The sequence below is a fragment of the Strigops habroptila genome, unplaced genomic scaffold (assembly GCF_004027225.2).
Source record: "Strigops habroptila isolate Jane unplaced genomic scaffold, bStrHab1.2.pri NW_022045602.1_ctg1, whole genome shotgun sequence".
NCBI lineage: Eukaryota > Metazoa > Chordata > Aves > Psittaciformes > Psittacidae > Strigops > Strigops habroptila.
Genome location: NW_022651083.1, coordinates 25,406 through 47,143, shown reverse-complemented (window position 1 = coordinate 47,143; position 21,738 = coordinate 25,406). Strand labels below are relative to the sequence as shown.

The 21,738-nt window shown below is 56.8% G+C and overlaps 2 protein-coding genes across 4 annotated transcripts; one reads left to right on the top strand and one right to left on the bottom strand.

Annotated features, from left to right (window-relative positions):
• Positions 1-249: 249 nt before the first annotated feature.
• On the top strand, positions 250-19,972 carry LOC115603022 (retinal guanylyl cyclase 1-like). 3 transcript variants are annotated; one of them, XM_030474536.1, is made up of 20 exons: positions 250-2,319; positions 3,225-3,526; positions 4,296-4,650; positions 5,681-5,765; positions 5,895-5,991; positions 6,228-6,332; positions 6,628-6,711; positions 7,874-7,954; positions 8,353-8,529; positions 9,507-9,663; positions 9,828-9,977; positions 10,735-10,883; positions 11,520-11,683; positions 13,090-13,282; positions 14,127-14,301; positions 15,819-15,917; positions 16,089-16,183; positions 17,789-17,875; positions 18,660-18,755; positions 19,640-19,972. In XM_030474536.1, the coding sequence occupies exons 1-20, from the start codon at positions 264-266 to the stop codon at positions 19,703-19,705; spliced, it is 4,773 nt and encodes a 1,590-aa protein (XP_030330396.1). In that variant the 5' UTR covers positions 250-263; the 3' UTR covers positions 19,706-19,972. The 3 variants fall into 3 exon arrangements, with proteins under 3 accessions (XP_030330396.1, XP_030330397.1, XP_030330398.1); XM_030474537.1 differs by lacking the exon at positions 6,628-6,711; XM_030474538.1 differs by lacking the exons at positions 15,819-15,917; positions 16,089-16,183; positions 17,789-17,875; positions 18,660-18,755; positions 19,640-19,972 and adding an exon at positions 14,438-14,879.
• On the bottom strand, positions 19,970-20,619 carry ZNHIT1 (zinc finger HIT-type containing 1; the record flags this gene model as incomplete). Its single annotated transcript, XM_030474529.1, has 2 exons — positions 19,970-20,150; positions 20,234-20,619. Coding segments are annotated over 2 exons (408 nt in total), but the record flags the coding sequence as incomplete, so codon positions are not given.
• Between the last annotated feature and the right edge of the window lie 1,119 nt (positions 20,620-21,738).

The window sequence follows — 21,738 nt, the reverse complement described above, 5'->3', positions numbered from 1 at the left end:
AGGACCCCCCTTAGGACCCCCCCATGCCCCATAACCCCCCTTAGGACCCCCCTCATGCCCCATAACCCCCCTTAGGACCCCCCCATGCCCCAGAACCCCCCTTAGGACCCCCCCATGCCCCCTCAATGGGCCCCCCGTTACCCCCCGTCTCCCCCCGCAGGTGGTAGCGCCCCCCCCCCCGCCATGGTGACCTCGCTGGAGCCCCGGGGCCCCCCCCGCGCCCCCCCCGCGCGGCCCCCCCGGGCCTGAGGAGCCCCCGGAGCATGAGGGGACGCGGGGACATGGCCCCTGGGGGCTGCAATGGGGGCACCAATGGGGGCACCAATGGGGACATCAATGGGGACATCAATGGGGGCATCATCTCCAATGAAGACCTTGTCCATGGGGGCATCTTCAATGGGGACATCTTCAATGGAGGCATCTCCAATGGAGGTATCTCTAATGGGGACATCAATGGGGGCATCTCCAATGAGGACATCTTCAATGGAGGCATCAATGGGGACATCTGCAATGGGGACATCTGCAATGGGGGCATCTTCAATGGAGTTATCTCCAATGGGGGCACCAAAGAGGGGATCGTCTCCAATGAAGACCTTGTCGATGGGGGCATCTTCAATGGGAGCATCTTCAATGGGGACATCTCCAATGGGGGCACCAAAGAGGGGATCGTCTCCAATGAAGACCTTGTCCATGGGGACATCTTCAATGGGGACATCTCCAATGGGGGCACCAATGGGGGCATCATCTCCAATGAAGACCTTGCCCGTGGTGGCATCTCTAATGGGGGCATCGTCACCAATAGTGGCATCTCCAACGGGAGCACTTCCAATGAGGACACCTTCAATGGGGACACCTTCAATGGGGACATCTCCAATGGGGACACCTTCAATGGGGACACCTTCAATGGGGACATCTCCAATGAAGACCTTGCCCATGGTGGCATCGCCAATGGGAGCATCTCTCCTGACAATGACATTGCCCACGGTGGTGGCGTTGCCCATGGGGGCATCTCAGCTGGTGGCATCTCACGTGAAGACCTTCTCCATGGGGGCATCTCCCATGGGGACATCTCCAATGGGGGCATCTCCAATGGGGGCATCTCTCTGAAGAGTGACATGTCCCACAGTGGTGGCACGTCCCACAGCCGTGGTGGCACCCACAGCAGTGGCATCTCCCATAGCGGCATCTCCAATGGGGGCATCTCCCATAGCAGCATCTCCAGTGGTTGTGGCATCTCCAATGGGGGCATCTCCCATAATGGCATCTCCAATGGTTGTGGCATCTTCAATGGGGGCATCTCCAATGGGGGCACCTCCAACAGTTGCATCTCCCATGATGGTACCTCCAACAGTGGGATCTCCAATGGAGGCATCTCCAATGGTGGTGGCATCTCCAATGGTTGCATCTCCAATGGGGGCACCTCCAACAGTTGCATCTCCCATGATGACACCTCCAACAGTGGGATCTCCAGTGGTGGCATCTCCAATGGTGGTGGCATCTCCAATGGTGGCATCTCCAATGGTTGCATCTCCAACGGGGGCACCTCCAACGGTGGCCCCTCCAACAGTGGCACCTCCAATGGTGGCACCTCCCATGGTGCCACCTCAACCAGAGGCACCCCCAACGGTGCCACCATCTCCCCCCTCTTCCTCCTCCACCTCTCCCACCACCCCCGGTGGCCCTTCCACCACCTCCTCCTCCTCCTCCTCCTCCTCCTCCTCCTCTTCCTCCCCTTGCCCCCAACCCACGGAGCCACCTTCAAGGTCGGGGTGATGGGTCCTTGGTCCTGCGACCCCATCCTGGCCCGCGCCCACCCGGAGCTTGCTTCTCGCTTGGCCACCACCCGCCTCAACCGGGACCCGACCTTCAACCAGCCCTATTGGTGGGACCCCTTGGTGCTGCCCGAAGCCTGTGAGACCCCTCAGGCCATGCTGGGGCTCCTCAACGTGGACCGTTACGTGTCCTCCTTGGTGGGACCCCTCAACCCGGGGAGCTGCGGAGCCGCCGCGCTGCTCATGGCCGCCTGGAACAAGCCCTTGGTGGCCTGGAGCTGCTTCGGGGCTCCGGAGGGAGCCGGCACGTTGGTGCCCCCCATGCCGGGGGCCGCCGAGGTGCTTCACGCCGTGCTCAGGGCCTTCCGCTGGGCGCACGTGGCCGTGGTGGCCGCCCCGCAGGACCTGTGGAGGGAGGTGGCCCAAGGGGTGGCCCAGGAGCTGCGGGCGCGGGGGCTGCCCGTCACCGTGGTCACCGCGGCCGGCGCCGAGGAGGAGGAGGCCAGGGAGGCGCTGAGGAGGGTGAAGAAGGCCGATGGTGTGAGAGGTGAGGGGGGACACGGGGGGGATGTGGGGCGTGGAGGGAGGGGGGAGGAGAAGGATGGAGGGAGGTGGTGGACGTGGATGGAGATGGATGGATGATGGATGATGGATGGTGGGTGGATGATGGATGATGGATGGTGATGAATGATGGATGATGATGGTGATGAATGATGGATGGATGGATGGATGTGGATGGATGGAGGGAGGAGAAGAAGGATGGATGGAGGTGGTGGACATGGATGGAGATGGATGGATGATGGATGGTGGATGGTGGGTGGATGGTGGATGATGATGGTGATGGATGATGGATGATGGATGGATGGATGGATGGATGGATGGATGGATGGATGGGAAGAAGGATGGATGAAGGTGGTGGACATGGATGGAGATGGACGGATGATGGATGATGGATGGTGGGTAGATGGTGGATGATGGATGGTGGGTAGATGATGGATGATGGATGATGACAGATGATGGATGATGGATGGATGGATGGATGGATGATGATGATGGATGGATGGATGGATGATGGATGGAGGGATGGAGAGATGGATGATGATGATGATGATGGATGGAAGGATGGATGATGATGATGATGATGATGATGGATGATGGATGGATGATGATGATGATGATGATGATGGATGATGGATGGATGGATGGATGGATGATGATGATGATGATGATGATGGATGGAAGGATGGATGATGATGATGATGATGATGATGGATGATGGATGGATGGATGATGATGATGATGATGATGGATGGATGGATGGATGGATGGATGGATGATGATGATGATGATGGATGGAGGAATGGATGCTGCTGCTGCTGCTGCTGATGATGGACGGATGCTGCTGCTGCTGGTGATGGGTGGCCGCTGGCCGCTGACGGCGCTGTCCCGCAGTGGTGCTGATGTGCATGCACTCCGTGCTGCTGGGCGGCGAGGAGCAGAAGGTTCTCCTGGAGACGGCCGAGGAGATGGGCATGGCCGACGGCACCTACGTCTTCATCCCCTACGACACCCTGACCTTCCCCCTGCCCTACCAGAGCGTGTCCTACCCCGGCCTGGCCAACAGCACCCGCCTGCGCCGCGCGCACGACGCCGTCCTCACCATCACCATGGACTCACCGCAGGGCTCCTTCCACCAGGCCCTGCTCCAGGCCCAGGAGGCCAGGGAGGTCCCGGCACACATCGATCCCATGCAGGTCAGGGGCACGTCTATGGGGTGTGGGACATGTCTATGGGGTGTGGGGCACGTCTAGGGGGTGAGGAACATCTATGGGGTGGGAGGAACCTCCAGGGTGTTGGTGGGCACCAATGGGGGGTGAGGGACTCATCTATGGAGGAATATCTCCATAGGGTGTGGGACGCATCTATGGGGTGAGGGATGTCTCCATGGGGTGTAGGGCACATCTATGGGGTAATATCTGCATGGGGTGAAGGACATCTCCAGCGGGTGAAGGACACCTCAATGGGGTGAGGGACATCTCCATGGAGTGAGGGACACATCTGTGGGGTGAGGAGCACATCTATGGAGTGAAGGACACATCTGTGGCGTGAAAGACATCTCCATGGGGTGGGGATGGAGCCATGGAGATGGGGTCTGGGTTGGTTGTAGGATGGGGCAGTCGGTGGAGAACGTGGCCAATGGGGCTCCAGTGGAGATGACCACGGTCAACATCATTGGATGGAGATGACCGTGGTCAACATCATTGGATGGAGATGACCATGGTCAACAGCACTGGGGAGGCACTGATGTGGCCACCAGTGTTGGGTGGAGATGACCATGGGCATTGGGTATCAATGACCGTGATCACCACCGTTGGGTGTCGATGGCCATGGCCAACATCACTGGGTAGACATGACCATGGTCACCACCATTGGCTGGCAATGACCACCACCATCATCCATCTGCTCCAGCTCCACCTCCCGCTGGTCCCTCACCCCCCATTGACCCTCCTTGTCCCCCCATAGGTCCACCCTCTCTTCGCCACCATCTACAACTCCATCCACTTCCTGGCGGCGGCGGTGGAGGCCACGCGCCGCTCGGGCCGCTGGGTGATGGGCACCAGCGTGGCCCAGAGCGCCCACGACCTCCACGTGGACGGCTTCTGCCAACGCTTCTCCATCGGCCACGACGGGGCCGTCACCGTCCCCTACGTGGTGCTGGACACCGACGGCAAAGGAGACCGGTTGTGGCCGGTCTATGGGCTGGAGCCGGGGACGCGCGGCCTGAGCCAAAGGGACCACGTCACCCATTGGCCGCGCAGCTCCAGCCCCGGCACCGACGCGGGGTGTTGGTTCGAGACGGGCTCCATCTGTAACGGGGGTGAGGGGGGGTGGGCCCAGCAGCGTCGTCCGCCTCCATCCATCATCATCATCCATCCATCCATCCATCCATCCATCCATCCATCCGTCCATCATCATCATCCATCCATCCATCCATCATCCATCCATCCATCCATCATCCATCCATCCATCCGTCCATCATCATCATCCATCCATCCATCCATCATCCATCCATCCATCCGTCATCATCATCCATCCATCCATCATCCATCCATCATCATCATCCATCCATCCATCCATCATCATCATCATCCATCCATCATCCATCCATCATCATCATCCATCCATCCATCCATCCATCATCATCATCCATCCATCCATCCATCATCATCATCATCCATCCATCATCCATCCATCATCATCATCCATCATCCATCATCCATCATCCATCCATGCATCTATCCATGTCCACCACCTCCATCCATCCTTCTCCTCCCTCTATCCATCCATCATCATCATCATTCATCATCCTTCACAATCCACCACAGGTGGACCATAGGTGGTCATGGCTGCCCATAGGTGGCCACAGGTGACCATGGTCATAGGTGGTCATAGGTGGCCATGGCTGACCATGGTGGACATCTATGACCATGAGCAGTCATAGGTGGCCATGGTTGACCATAGGTGGCCATGGCTGATCATAGGTGGCCATAGGTGATCATATGTGGCCATGGGTGACCATAGGTGATCATAGGTGGCCATAGGTGATCATAGGTGGCCATGGGTGACCATGGTACTGTGAACACTCGTAGGTGATCATGGGTGACCATGGTGGGCATCCATGGCCATAGCACTCATAGGTGGCCATGGTTGACCAGAGGTGGCCATAGGTGATCACAGGTGGCCATGGGTGACCATGGTACCGTGAACACTCATAGGTAGCCATGGTTGACCATAGGTAGCCATAGATGTCCATGGTGGGCCTCCATGACCACAAGCACTCAGAGGTAGCCATGGGTGCCCTTGATGGCCAACCATAGGAGGCCCTTCACCCCCTTTCTCTCCCATAGGGATGGACGCCACCATCGTCCTCCTCATGTTGTTCCTCATCTGCGCCCTGGTCGCGGCCGGCGCTGCCCTCGCCTGCTTCATCAGGTGGGTGCCACCACCCCAATGGGCTCCCACCACCCCGATGGGTGCTATGGGGCTCATGGGGGGCACCTTGGGGTGCTACAAGCTCCCTGTGGAGGCATCTCAGCAGCTTCCACGTGCCATCCCCTGCAGGCGCCGCATCCAACAGGCCCAGCTCATGAAGGGCCCCAATAAGATCATCCTCACCATGGAGGACCTGACCTTCATCAACATCCAGAGCTGCAAGCAGGTGACATAGGGGTGGCGAGAGGGGGGTATGGGGGGAGACTTCTGTGGTGGACATATGGGGCTGGAAAGGAGACCCTGGTGCTTGAAGGTTGTACCATGGTTGGGCTTCACCTTGGGAGGAGACCCATGGGCTTAATGGGACCCTGGGGGTGATGTGTGCTAATGGGTGATGTGTCCCCATGTCCCGTGTCCCCATGTCCCATGTCCCCATGTCCCATGTCCCCATATCCCCTGCAGGTCGATGGCAGCAGGGCCAGCCTGGCCGGCCGAAGCAGTGGTGACACCAAGAGCATCAAGAGCGTCACAGCAGCCCCGGACACCACCAACGTGGCCATTGCTGAGGTGAGACATCCCCTTGTCCCCTTCCCGTTGTGTGACCCCCCTCTTTGCCCCCAGTGTCCCCTTGTCCCCATCACCCCAACCCCACTTCCCCATTGCCACCACCGGGGGCGACAAGGCAAGGCGACCTCCATAGGCCTCCACTAGTAGTGAAGGGGATGGTGTCACCTCCAGCCCCTTTGGAGCATCTTCATCCCAGCTGAGAGCTGGTGGCCACAGGTGACCATGGCTGACCAGAGGTGGCCATGGTGACCATGAGAGCTCCATGGCCATGGGTGACAGTTGCCCTTTCCCGCAGGGAGATGAGAATCTGAGGGCCCACAACCACCTCCCCCTGCTCCTCCTTTTGTTTAACCAGCAGGGCCTTGTCGCCTCCGTGCAGGTAAGTGGCACCATTGAACCCCCAACGTGGTCCTTCCGCTCCATCCCCAACCCTGGATCCACCACCCAGTGTCATCCCCTGGGCACGAGTGGGGAGAAAACGAGGGGGGAATGGAGGGGGAATCTCAGGTGGCTTCTAGGAGAGTCGTGGGTTGGGTTGGGTTGGGTTGAGATGGATTGAGGTGGGTGGAGTTCATTGAGTTGGGTTGGGTTGAGCTCATTGAGTTGGGTTGAGTTGAGATGGATTGAGGTGGGTTGAGTTGAGTTCATTGAGTTGGGTTGGGTTGAGCTCATTGAGTTGGGTTGAGTTGAGATGGATTGAGGTGGGTTGAGTTGAGTTCATTGAGTTGGGTTGAGTTGAGATGGATTGAGGTGGGTTGAGTTGAGTTCATTGAGTTGGGTTGGGTTGAGCTCATTGAGTTGGGTTGAGTTGAGATGGATTGAGGTGGGTTGAGTTGAGTTCATTGAGTTGGGTTGGGTTGAGGTCGGTTGAGTTGGGTTGGGTTGAGTTGGGTTGAGTTGAGATCATTGAGTTGGGTTGAGTTGGGTTGAGATGGATTGAGGTGGGTTGAGTTGAGATCGTTGAGTTGAGATCATTGAGTTGAGTTGAGTTGGGTTGAGTTGAGATGGATTGAGGTGAGTTGAGTTGAGTTCATTGAGTTGGGTTGGGTTGGGTTGAGGTCACTTGAATTGGGTTGAGTTGAGTTGGGTTGAGTTGAGATCATTGAGTTGGGTTGAGTTGGGTTGAGATGGATTGAGGTGGGTTGAGTTGAGATCATTGAGTTGACTTGAGTTGGGTTGAGTTGAGATGGATTGAGGTGACTTGAGTTCATTGAGTTGGGTTGAGTTGAGTTGGGTTGAGTTGGGTTGAGTTCGTTGAGTTGGGTTGGAATGAGTTGAGTTGGGTTGAGTTGAATTGGGTTGAGTTGAGGTGCGTTGAGTTGGGTTGGGTTGGGTTGAGTGGAGGTCATTCAGTTGAGTTGAGTTGCGTTGGGTTGAGTTGAGATCATTGAGTTGGGTTGAGTTGGGTTGAGTGGACATCATTCAGTTGAGTTGAGTTGGGTTGGGTTGAGTTGGTGTTGGGACACCCCCATGGTGTCCCCAGGACCTCGCAGTGGGGCTGGCCCCAGGGGTGCTCAGGCCTCACCCCCTTTGCCCCTCAGGGTGACTGGGTCTGGCTGAAGAAGTTCCCTGGAGACCAGCACAGTGAGGTGAAACCAGCCACCAAGCTGGCCTTCTGCAAGGTGAGGGGCCATGGGGACACCTCTGGTCAGGGGGGCATCGGTGGGTCACTGCGGGCATCAGTGGGTCATGGAGGCAATGGTGGGTCATGGGGGACAATGTTGTATCATGGGGACATCACTGGGTCACTGGGGACACCTGTGGGTCATGGGGACAATGTTGGGCCATGGGGGACAACGTTGGGTCATGGAGACATCACTGGGTCGTTGAGGACATCAATGGGTCATTGAGGACAATACTGGGTCATGGAGACAACGTTGGGTCATGGAGACAATGTTGGGTCATGGGGACATCACCGGGCCAAAGGGGACAACGTGGGTCCATAGGAAGCCATGGGGGCCAACAGCAGCCCCATGGCCAATGGTGGGCTCCGTCCCACGTGTCCTCTGGCCCGGTCCAGCTGCGGGACCTGCGCCATGAGAACGTCAACCTCTTCTTGGGCTTCTTCCACGACTGCGGCATCTTCGCCATCGTGTCGGAGCACTGCTCGCGGGGCAGCCTGGAGGACCTCCTGCGCAACGAGGACATGAAGCTCGACTGGATGTTCAAGTCCTCCCTCCTCATCGACCTCATCAAGGTGCCCATCCCATTGACCATCCATTGACTGTCCCATTGACCACCCCATTGCCCGTCCCATTGACCATCCATTGCCCATCCCATAGACCATCCATTGCCCATCCCATTGACCATCCCCTTGTCCATCTCATTGACCATCCCATTGTCCACCCCATTGACCATCCCATTGACCATCCCATTGACCATGCCAATGACCATTGCCCATCCCATTGACCATGATGTTGGCCATGTTGTTCTCCATCCCATTGCCCACCCCACTGCCCACCCCATTGCCCACCCCATTGCCCATCCAATTGACCCTCTCACTGACCTCCCATTGTCCACCCCATTGACCATCCCATTGACCCTCTCACTGACCTCCCATTGTCCACCCCATTGACCATCCCATTGCCCATCCATTGCCCATCCATTGCCCATCCCATTGTCCATCCCATTGACCATCCCATTGTCCATCCCATTGACCATCCATTGACCATCCATTGCCCACCCCATTGACCATCCATTGACCATCCCATAGACCATCCCATTGACTATCCCATAGACCATTCCGTTGTCCACCCCATAGACCACCCCATTGTCCATCCCATTGCCCACCCCATTGACCCTCTCACTGGCCATCCCATTGTCCATCTCATTGACCATCCCATTGACCACCCCATTGCCCACCCCATTGTCCACCTCATTGACCATCCCCTTGAGCATCCCCTTGAGCATCCCATTGATGATCCATTGCCCACCCATTGCCCATCCCCTTGCCCATCCCCTTGCCCACCCCATTGCCCACCCCATTGACCATCCCATTGACCATCCCATTGACCATCCCATTGCCCACCCCATTGACCATCCCATTGACTATTCCATTGTTCACCCCATTGCCCATCCCATTGACCATGATGTTGGCCGTGTTGTTCTCCATCCCATTGCCCATCCCATTGCCCATCCGTTGCCCATCCCATTGACCATCCTGGTGTCCCACAGGGCGTCCGCTACCTCCACCACCGCGACGTGGTCCACGGGCGCCTCAAGTCCCGTAACTGCGTGGTGGACGGGCGCTTCGTCCTCAAGGTCACCGACCACGGCTACAACGAGCTCCTGGAGGCCCAGCGGGTGACAACCCCTCCCCTCCAGCCACAGGGTGAGGACGGGCCCTATGGGGGGAGCCCCATCAGCCGCCATCAGCACCCAATGGCGCTTAGAGGTTCTTCCACCCCCCCGCTGGGGCCCAGAGGCTCTTCCACCCAATGAGGGTTGGCCGATGGGAGGGGGCGTGGCCTGACGGAGGCCCCGCCCCCTCCATAGAGCGCCTCTGGACCGCGCCGGAGCTGCTGCGGGACGCGGCCCTGGAGCGCCGCGGCTCCTTCCGGGGCGATGTCTATGGCATCGGCATCATCATGCAGGAGGTCATCTGCCGCAGCGGGCCCTACTGCATGCTGGGCCTGCCCCCTGAAGGTGTGTGAGCCACAGGAGCCACGCAGGGTGTCCAAATGAGCCCCCCCCCACCCCCCCGGCACCTGTGGGACCTCCAGAACATCTCCAGAAGGTCCAAAGCATCAAAAGGATCCCCATAAGTATCTCCAGAACCCCCATAAGTACCTCCAGGACCCCCATAAGCATCTCCAGGACCCCCATAAGTATCTCCAAGACCCCCATAAGTATCTCCAAGACCCCCATAAGTATCTCCAGAACCCCCATAAGTACCTCCAGGACCCCATAAGCATCTCCAGGACCCCATAAGTATCTCCAGGACCCCCATAAGTATCTCCAGGACCCCATAAGTATCTCCAGAACCCTCATAAGTATCTCCAGGACCCCCATAAGTATCTCCAGGACCCCCATAAGTACCTCCAGGATCCCATAAGCACCTCCAGGACCCCATAAGTATCTCCAGGACCCCCATAAGTTATCTCCAGGACCCCATAAGCATCTCCAGGACCCCATAAGCATCTCCAGGACCCCCATAAGCATTTCCAGGACCCCCATAAGTATCTCCAGAACCCCCATAAGTATCCCAGGACCCCATAAGCATCTCCAAGACCCCCATAAGCATCTCCAAGACCCCCATAGCCACCCCCAGGACCCCCCCACCACCCCATCTCCCCTCCATCTACCCCCTTCCATTGGATGCCCATTGACCCCCAAGCCCTCCAGCCCCATCCCTGGAGCTTTGGGGCTATCAGGGCCCCATTGGTGACCCTGGTGTCCCCAGAGATCATCGAGAAGGTGCGGAAGCCGCCCCCCTTGTGCCGCCCGGCCGTGTCGGCCGACCAGGCCCCACTGGAGTGCATCCACCTCATGAAGGAGTGCTGGAGCGAGCAACCGGAGAAGAGACCCACCATCGACCAGATCTTCGACCAGGTGGGACCTATATGGGGTGGGATGGGACCTATATGGGGTTATGGGACCTACATGGGGCTACGGGACTTGTATGGGGTGCTGGGAGCAGTTATGGGGTGGTGGGACCTATATGGGGTGGTGGGACCTATATGGAGTGGTGGGACCTGTATGGGGTGGTGGGACCTAGATGGGGCTGTGGGACCAGTATAGGGTGGTGGGACCAATATGGGGTGGTGGGATCAGATATGGGGCTGTGGGACTTATATGGGGCTATGGGACTTATATGGGGCTATGGGACTTGCATGGGGTGGTGGGACCGATATGGGATTGGATGGGAGCAATATGTGGTGGTGGGACTGATATGGGGTGGTGGGACCAATAGAGGGTCATCTGGGCCCAGTTATGGGGTTATGGGCCCAGTGTGGGGTCGTGGGGCCGCTATGGGGTCCACTATGGACCATTATGAGGTTGGACAGGCCCAGCAGGGGTCCTGCTCACCCCATGTTCTGATGGACCCACTGGTGTCTTCCAATGCCACCCATTGCTGCGCCCCACATCCGGATCCCTCCATCTCCACCCCACATCTATGGGGCGAGGTGTCTCTTGCTCACACGCCCCCCCCCCCATTGACCAATGAGAGGTGGCTTTGTTGGGCAGTTCAAGAGCATCAACAAGGGCAGGAAGACCAACATCATCGACTCCATGCTGCGGATGCTGGAGCAATATTCCAGCAACCTGGAAGACCTCATCCGGGAGCGCACCGAGGAGCTGGAGCTCGAGAAGCAGAAGACGGACAAACTCCTCACCCAGATGCTGCCCCCGTGGGTCTATGGGGCTCCAGAGGGAGATATGGGGCTGCTGGGGCTCCAGAGGGACGTACAGGACTCCATAGGGAGATCTGGGGGTGGTTGGATTCCATAGGGAGATCTGGGGGTGGTGAGACTCCATAGGGAGATATGGGGCTGGTTGGAGTCCATAGAGAGATATGGGGCTGGTGGGACTCCATAGGGAGATATGGGGCTGGTTGGAGTCCATAGAGAGATATGGGGCTGGTGGGACTCCATAGGGAGATATGGGGCTCCATAGAGAGATGCGGAGCTGGTGGGACTCCATAGGGACATATGGGGCTGGTGGGACTCCAGAGGGACATATAGGGCTGGTTGGACTTCCAAGGGAGATATAGGGCTCCATAGAGAGACATGGGGCTGGTGGGACTCCATAGGGACATATGGGACTCCATATTAAGATATGGGGGTGGTTGGATTCCATAGGTAGACATGGGGCTTGTGGGACTCCATAGGGAGATATGGGGCTGGTGGGACTCCATAGGGAGATATGGGACGCCATAGAGAGATGCGGAGCTGGTGGGACTCCATATGGAGATATGGGGCTGGTGGGACTCCAGAGGGATATATAAGGCTGGTTGGACTTCAAAGGGAGATGTAGGGCTCCGTAGAGATATATGGGGCTGGTGGGACTGCATAGGGAGATATGGGGCTCCATAGGGAGATATGGGGCTGGTTGGATTCCATAGGTAGACATGGGGCTGGTGGAACTCTATAGAGACATATGGGGCTCCATAGGGAGATATGGTGGTGGTTGGATTCCATAGGTAGACATGGGGCTGGTGGAACTCCATAGGGAGATATGGAGCTGATGAGACTCCATAGGGTGATATGGGGCTGGTTGGAGTCCATAGAGAGATATGGGGCTGGTGGGACTCCAGAGGGACATATGGGGCTGGTTGGAGTCCATAGAGAGATATGGAGCTGGTGGGACTCCATATGAAGATACAGAGCTGGTGGGACTCCATAGGGAAATACGGGGCTGGTGGGACTCCATAGGGGTATATAAGGCTGGTTGGACTTCCAAGGGAGATGTAGGGCTCCGTAGAGATATATGGGGCTGGTGGGACTCCATAGGGACATATGGGGCTGGTGGGACTCCATAGGGAGATATGGAGCTGGTGGGACTCCATAGGGAGATATGGGGCTGGTGGGACTCCATAGGGAGATATGGGGCTGGAGAAGGTTGAGATGGCCATTGGGACCACATTGGTGTTGCCCATGGTCCATGTTACCTACAATGGGTCCCCATGGACCACATGGACCATTGTTGGCTTGAGAAGAACCTATTGGAGACCATGATGACCCCAACCCGCTGGTGCTGATGGGACCACAATGGAGGTTCCCCATTGACTCCCATTGTCCTCCCTGTGCCGTGGCAGGTCGGTGGCCGAAGCCCTGAAGATGGGGACCCCGGTGGAGCCCGAGTACTTCGAGGAGGTGACCCTTTACTTCAGCGACATCGTGGGCTTCACCACCATCTCCGCCATGAGCGAGCCCATCGAGGTGGTGGATCTCCTCAACGACCTCTACACCCTCTTCGACGCCATCATCGGCTCCCATGATGTCTACAAGGTGATGGTGGCCACCTCCATGTGGAGTCCCACCAGCTCCATATGTCCCTATGGAGTTCCACCAGCTCCATATGTCCCTATGGAGTTCCACCAGCTTCATATGTCCCTATGGAGTTCCGCCAGCCCTATATGTCCCTATGGAGTTCCACCAGCTCCATATCTCCCTATGGAGTCCCACCAGCCCCATATTTCCCTATGGAGTTCCACCAGCTCCATATCTGTCCATGGAGTCCCACCAGCCCCACATCTCCCTATGGAGTCCCACCAGCTCCATATGTCCCTATGGAGTTCCACCAGCTCCATATGTCCCTATGGAGTTCCACCAGCTTCATATGTCCCTATGGAGTTCCGCCAGCCCTATATGTCCCTATGGAGTTCCACCAGCTCCATATCTCCCTATGGAGTCCCACCAGCCCCATATTTCCCTATGGAGTCCCATATCTCTCTATGGAGTCCCACCAGCCCCACATCTCCCTATGGACTTCCACCATCTCCATATCTCTCTATGGAGTCCCACCAGCCCCATATTTCCCTATGGAGTCCCATATTTCCCTATGGAGTCCCACCAGCCCCATATCTCTCTATGGACTCCAACCAGCCCCATATCCCCCTATGGAGTTCCATCAGCCCCCCATCTCCCTATGGAGTTCCACCAGTTCCATATCTCCCTATGGAGTCCCACCACCCCCATATCTCCCTATAGAGCCCAACCAAGGTCCCCAAGGTGCCATCTCCACCACCCAACGTGGTAGCCTCCAACCACCTCCATCTCCTCCCATGGAGCAGGGATGTGACCCCGCTCCACACTGGTGGCCTGTGGACGTGGCCTCTGTCCCCCTCTCTAGGTGGAGACCATCGGAGATGCCTACATGGTGGCCTCGGGGCTGCCCAAGCGCAACGGGAACCGGCACGCCGGGGAGATCGCCAACATGTCCCTGGACATCCTCAGCTCCGTTGGGACCTTCAAGATGCGGCACATGCCCGAGGTGCCCGTTCGCATCCGCATCGGCCTCCACTCGGGTGAGGACACGGCCCTGGTGGGATGTGGGGCTGGACGGGTGTCACCCATTGGGTGTCTTCCATTGGGTGTCATCCATTGGGTGTCACTCATTGGGTGTCACCCATTGACCATTAACCACCGGCCATCGACCATTAGCCATCACCCATTGACCATTATACATTGACCATGACCCATTGGACATGACCCACTGGCCATTGACCATTGACTACGACCCACTGACCATCACCTATTGGCCATCACCTACTGGTCATCACCTACTGATCATCATCCATTGACCCATTGACCACCACCCATTGACCATTGACCATGGTCGATTGCCATGACCCATAGAACCTCATTCCTTCGTGGACAACATTCAACGTGGTCATCACCCATTGGCCATCACCATTGACCCATTGACCATTAACCAATTGACCATTACCCATTGACCATTAACCATTGACCATCACCTACTGATCATCATCCATTGGCCATGACCCATTGACCATGACCCATTGCCCACCACCCATTGCCCATCTCCCATTGACCATCATCCACTGACATCACCTGCTGACCATTGACCATCACCCATTGACCATCACCCACTGACCATCACCCATTGCCCACCCCCCATTGACCATGACCCATTGACCACCACCCATTGACCATGACCCATTGACCATCATCCATTGACCATCACCCATTGACCATTGACCACCACCCATTGACCACCACCCATTGACCATTACACATTGACTATCTCCCATTGCCCATGACCCATTGCCCACTGCCCACCACCCATTGCCCATTGACCATCTCCCATTGACCATCACCCATTGACCATCACCCATTGACCATCACTCATTGACCATTGACCATCACCCATTGACCACCCATTGCCCATCACCCATCAACCACCCATTGCCCATCACCCATTGACCACCACCCATTGACCATTACACATTGACTATCTCCCATTGCCCCCCACCCATTGACCATTGCCCACCACCCATTGCCCATTGACCATCTTCCATTGACCATCTCCCATTGACCATGACCCATTGACCATCACCCATTGACCATCACTCATTGACCATTGACCATCACCCATTGACCATTGACCATCACCCATTGACCACCCATTGACCATCACCCATTGACCATTACCCATTGACCATCACCCATTGACCACCATCCATTGACCATTGACCATCACCCATTGACCACCCCCCAATGACCATGACCCATTGACCATCATCCAGTGACCATCACCCATTGACCATTGACCATCACCCATTGCCCATTGCCCATCTTCCATTGACCATCTCCCATTGACCATGACCCATTGACCATCACTCATTGACCATTGCCCACCACCCATTGCCCATGACCCACTGCCCATTGCCCACCCCCCATTGCCCATCTCCCATCACCCACCACCCCTTGCCCACCACCCATTGCCCATGACCCACTGCCCATCACCCACCACCCATTGCCCATCTCCCATCACCCACCACCCGTTGCCCCCCACCCCTAGGCCCCTGTGTCGCCGGCGTCGTGGGTCTCACCATGCCCCGCTACTGCCTCTTCGGTGACACGGTCAACACGGCGTCACGTATGGAGTCCACGGGCCTACGTGAGTGTCTACACGCGTGTCCTCGCCCCACACGCGTGTCCCATGTCCCCCCATATCCCACCATCACGGGGTGGCCATAGGTGGCAATGGGCACCCAAAGGGGCCGGGGGGATGTGGGGCAGGGGGGTTGGGCCCCATGGGGACCTCCTGGTGACACCGATGTCCCCACAGCCTATCGGATCCACGTCAATGCGCGCACGGTGGCCATCTTGCAGGCGCTGCAGGAGGGCTTCAAGCTGGACATCAGGGGCAAGACCGAGCTCAAGGTGCCCCACAAGTGCCCCATAAGTGCCCCCATTGCTCCTTCATTGGAGCCCATCAGCCCTTTATGGAGCCCATTGAGTCCTTACTTGCCCCCATTGAGTCCTTATTGCCCCATAGAGTCATTATTGCCCCCATTGAGTCCCTATTGCCCCCCTTGAGTCCTTATTGCCCACATTGAGTCCTTATTGCCCCATTGAGTCCTTACTGCCCCATTGAGTCCTTATTGCCCCATAGAGTCATTATTGCCCCCATAGAGTCCTTATTGCCCCATAGAGTCATTATTGCCCCCATAGAGTCCTTATTGCCCCATTGAGTCCTTACTGCCCCATTGAGTCCTTATTGCCCCCATTGATTCCTTATTGCCCCCATTGAGTCCTTATTGCCCCATTGAGTCCTTATTGACCCCATAGAGTCCCTCTTGCCCCCATTGACTTCTTATTGCCCCATTGAGTCCTTATTGCCCCCATTGAGTCCTTACTGCCCCCATTGAGTCCTTATTGCCCCATTGATTCCTATTGCCCCCATTGAGTCCTTATTGCCCACATTGAGTCCTTATTGCCCCATTGACTCCTATTGCCCCCATTGATTCCTTATTGCCCCCATTGAGTCCCTCTTGCCCCCATCGACTTCTTATTGCCCACATTGAGTCCTTATTGCCCCCATTGAGTCCTTACTGCCCCCCTTGAGTCCTTATTGCCCCATTGAGACCTTACTGCCCCCATTGAGTCCTTATTGCCCCATTGAGTCCTTATTGCCCCCATTGAGTCCTTATTGCCCCATTGACTCCTATTGCCCCCCTTGAGTCATTATTGCCCGCATTGAGTCCTTATTGCCCCCATTGAGTCCTTATTGCCCCATTGACTCCTATTGCCCCCATTGAGTCCTTATTGCCCCATTGACTCCTCTTGCCCCCATTGATTCCTTATTGCCCCCATTGAGTCCCTCTTGCCCCCATTGACTTCTTATTGCCCACATTGAGTCCTTACTGCCCCCATTGAGTCCTTATTGCCCCATGGAGTCCTTATTGCCCCCATTGACTTATTATTGCCCCATTGAGTCATTATTGCCCCCATAGAGTCCTTATTGCCCCACTGAGTCCTTACTGCCCCCCTTGAGTCCTTATTGCCCCATTGAGACCTTACTGCCCCCATTGAGTCCTTATTGCCCCCATCGATTCCTTATTGCCCCATTGACTCCTGTTGCCCCCATTGATTCCTTATTGCCCCCATTGAGTCTTTATTGTCCCCATTGAGTCCTTATTGCCCCATTGAGTCCTTACTGCCCCCATTGAGTCCTTATTGCCCCCATTGAGTCCTTACTGCCCCCATTGAGTCCTTATTGCCCCATTGAGTCCTTACTGCCCCCATTGAGTCCTTATTGCCCCCATTGAGTCCTTATTGTCCCATTGAGTCCTTATTGTCCCCATTGAGTCCTTATTGTCCCATTGAGTCCTTATTGCCCCATTGACTCCTATTGCCCCCATTAAGTCCTTATTGCCCCCCTTGAATCCCTCTTGCCCCCATTCACCCCTTATTGCCCCATTCACCCCTTATTGCCCCATTCACCCCTTATTGCCCCCATTGACCCCTCTCGCCCCACTGCCGCAGGGGAAGGGCGTGGAGGACACCTATTGGCTGGTGGGACGCGAGGGCTTCACCAAACCCATCCCCACCCCCCCCCGACCTCCTGCCTGGGTGAGACCAACGTTGGGGTCCGGGGGGGGGATTGGGGTCCCCATGGGGCTATTGGGGTCCATAGGGTGGATATTGACATCATATATAGGGTGGATACGGAGGTCTATGGGGGGGCTTGGGGGTCCATAGGATGGATATTGGGGTCTATAGGGGTGGATATTAGTGTCCATGGGGTGGATATTGGCAGCTATGGGATGGATATAGGGGTCTATGGGTGGATAGTGAGGTCTGTAGGGTGGATATAGGGGTCTATGGGGGGTTATTGGGGTCTGTGGGGTGGGTATAGGGGTCTATGGGTGGATATTGATGTCCATAGGGTAGATATTGAGGTCTATGGGGTGGATATAGGTGTCTATGGGGTGGATATTGACATCTGTGGGGGGGATATAGGGGTCTATGGGTAGATATTGGGGTCCATAGGGTGGATATTGGGGTCTATAGGGTGGATATTGAGGTCTATAGGGTGGATATAGGGGTCTATGGGGGGTTATTTGGCTCCATAGGGTGGATATTGAGGTCTGTAGGGTGGATATAGGGGTCTATGGGGGGTTATTTGGCTCCATAGGGTGGATATTGAGGTCTGTAGGGTGGATATAGGGGTCTATGGGGGGTTATTGGGGTCTACAGGGTTGATATTGAGGTCTGTAGGGTGGATATTGAGGTCTATGGGGTGGATATAGGGGTCTATGGGTGGATTTAGGGGTCTATGGGGTGGCTATAGGGATCTATGGGGAGCAATGTGGGGGTCAGGCCCCCCCCATAGAGCCCCATTGCCCCCCCCCAGCGCCAGCAACCACGGGATCAGCCTGGACGAGATCCCGGCCGAGAGGAGGAAGAAGCTGGAGAAGGCTCGGCCAGGGCAGGTGCCCAAATAGCCCAGGTGAGGCCACGCCCCCTCCCATTGGCCACGCCCCTCCCCTGACCACGCCCCCGCTACAGGCTCCACCCCCTTCAATAGGCTTCACCCCCTCTAGCAGCCCCCCCGAGCTCTATGGTGCGTCTATGGCTCCTTGGAGGACTTATGGAGTCCTCCAGGACCAGAGAGAGCGGCTCCCCCAAGATGGCCACTCTGTCGCGCCAGGGTGCTCTGCTCTATGGTAATAGGACATAGAGTCCTCCAAGATCATAGAGAGGTGGGCCTAGAGCAACCCCATACCCCCCCCCGTCACTCTGTGCCACTGTGGTGCTCTTCTCTATGGTAATAGGGCATGGAGTCCTCCAAGACCATAGAGATCTGCCCCCGCCCCCGCCGGCCACTCTGTCGCACTACAGTGCTCTTCTCTATGGTCATAGGGCTTTGAGTCCTCCAAGACCATAGAGATGGCCCCCAAGCGGCCACTCTGCCCTGCCAGGACACCCTTCTCTGTGGTAACAGGGCTTTGAGTCCTCCAAGACCATAGAGATTGCCCCAAGGCCACTCTATACCACTACACTGCTCTTATCTATGGTTATAGGGTATGGAGTCCTCCAGACCATAGAGATCTGCCCACCCCCCCCCCCCAAGGCCACTCTGTCCCCCTTCGCTATGGTCATAGGGCTTTGAGTCCTCCAAGATCATAGAGATTGCCCCAAGGCCACTCTATCCCACTACAGTGCTCTTATCTATGGTCACAGGGCTTTGAGTCCTCCAAGCCCATAGAGAGCTGGGCCTAGAGCAACCCCAGACCCCACCCCGGGCCACTCCATGCCCACCCCGCCCATAGACACGTGTCTAGAGCGCCACCTACCGGCACCTTCCCACACCACCACACCCCCCTCCCGCAGGGCATGACGGGACAGCAAACGCAACGCGCTGATTGGTCCACCCAGCCGCCCGCTGACGTCACATGAAGGCGACGGGAGAGCCGCCGCATGGCGGCGCGCTAAGGCCACGGTGGCGGCGGCCATGTTGGATTGGCGGCTGATGGCGGCAGCCATGTTGGGCGGCCGCTCTTAAAGGGGCAACGGCTCCTGATCCCCATGTGGGTCTCCCCCCCCCCCCCCATTTAAAGGGTCCCCGTCCCCGTGTGGTGTCCGCGTGTCCGTCCGTGTCCCGTTGGGAATGTGGCGGCCATTTTGTGCTGGAGCTCAGGAATATCCATCCGTAGACACAAAGAATCCACCCAAATCCTTTTATTTGTTGCCTTTTGCGGGGGGGGGGGGGTTGCCCGAAAACCACGGGTTTGGACCCAAAAAGGGGCTCCTGGCGGCGCCATCTTGGTGGTGACGTCATCTTGGGGGGGGTGACATCATCTTGGGGGGGGTGACGTCATCTCACACCGTCCACTTGAGGCAGCTGTGGGGAGATGGGGGGGGGGGCTCGTGTCAGCGCACGTCACGGTCACACGTGTGGCCGTATCGCGTGTTATTGCGTGTTACCGCGTGTCGTGGTGCGTGCCCAGGCACCGCGTGCAGCAGAAGCGGGCGCCGCAGCTCACACACGTGTAGGCCGAGGGGAAGCCGCAGACGCTGCAGAAGTGGCGCTGGGGCCGGCGCGAGGGGCCCGCGCAGGCGGACACGTAGTTGGGGCCCTCGGAGGCGCTCAGGTTCTGGGGGGGGGGGGGGACACAAGGGAAATGGGCTGAAAATGGCGCAAAAACAGCCCAAAATGGACCCAGAGAGGTCGAAATGGACCCAAAGTGGCTCAAAATGGACCCACAGTGGCCCAGAATGGACCAAAGTGGACCCAGAGAGGTCGAAATGGACCAAAAGTGGCTCAAAACGGACCCAAAGTGGCTCAAAATGGACCCAAAGTGGACCCGGAGAGGTCAAAATGGACCCAAAGTGGTGCAAAATGCACCCAAAATGGTCCTAAAGTGTCTCAAAATGGACCCAGAGTGGCCCAGAATGCACCCAGAGAGATCAAAATGGACCCATAATGGACCTAAAGGGGCTGAAAATGGACCCAGAGAGGCCAAAATGGACCCAAAGTGGCTCAAAATCGATCCAAAATGGTCCTAAAGTGGCCCAAAATGGACCCAAAGTGGCCCAGAATGGACCCAAAGTGGCCCAGAATGGACCCAGAGGTCAAAATGGACCCAAAATGGACCCAAAGTGGCTCAAAATGGACCCAAAGTGGCCCAAAATGGACCCAGAGTGGACCCAGAGAGGTCAAAATGGACCTAAAGTGGCTCAAAATCGATCCAAAATGGTCCTAAAGTGGCTCAAAATGGACCCAAAGATGTCAAAATGGACCCAGAGTGGCTCAAAATGGACCCAGAGAGATCAAAATGGACCCAAAGTGGCCCAAAATGGACCCAAAGTGGCCCAAAATGGACCCAAAGTGGCCCAAAATGGACCCAAAGTGGACCCAAAGTGGCTCAAAATGGAGCCAGAGCAGCCCAAAATTGACCCAAAATGGACCCAGAGAGGTCAAAATGGACCCAAAGTGGCGCAAAATCGATCCAAAATGGTCCTAAAGTGGCTCAAAATGGATCCAAAGTGGCCCAAAATGGACCCAGAGGTCAAAATGGACCCAAAATGGACCTAAAGGGGCTCAAAATGGACCCAAAGTGGCCCAGAATGGACCCAGAGAGGTCAAAATGGACCCAAAGTGGCTCAAAATGGCCCCATATGGACCTAAAGTGGCTGAATATGGACCCAGAGGGGTCAAAGTGGACCCAAAGTGGCTCAAAATGGACCCAAAGTGGCCCCAAATGCATCTACAGAAGCCAAAACGCAGCCAGAGAGGCCCCAAAACACACTAAATAGACCCAAACCAGCCCCAAAGGGACCCAAACCAGCCCCAAATGCCCCCCCATAGACCCAGGGACCCCCTTTGAGCCCCACTTTGAGTCCCCCCATAGCCCCATAGCCCCCCATAGCCCCCCATAGCCCCACAGCCCCCCATAGCCCCATAGCCCCCATAGCCCCCATAGCCCCCA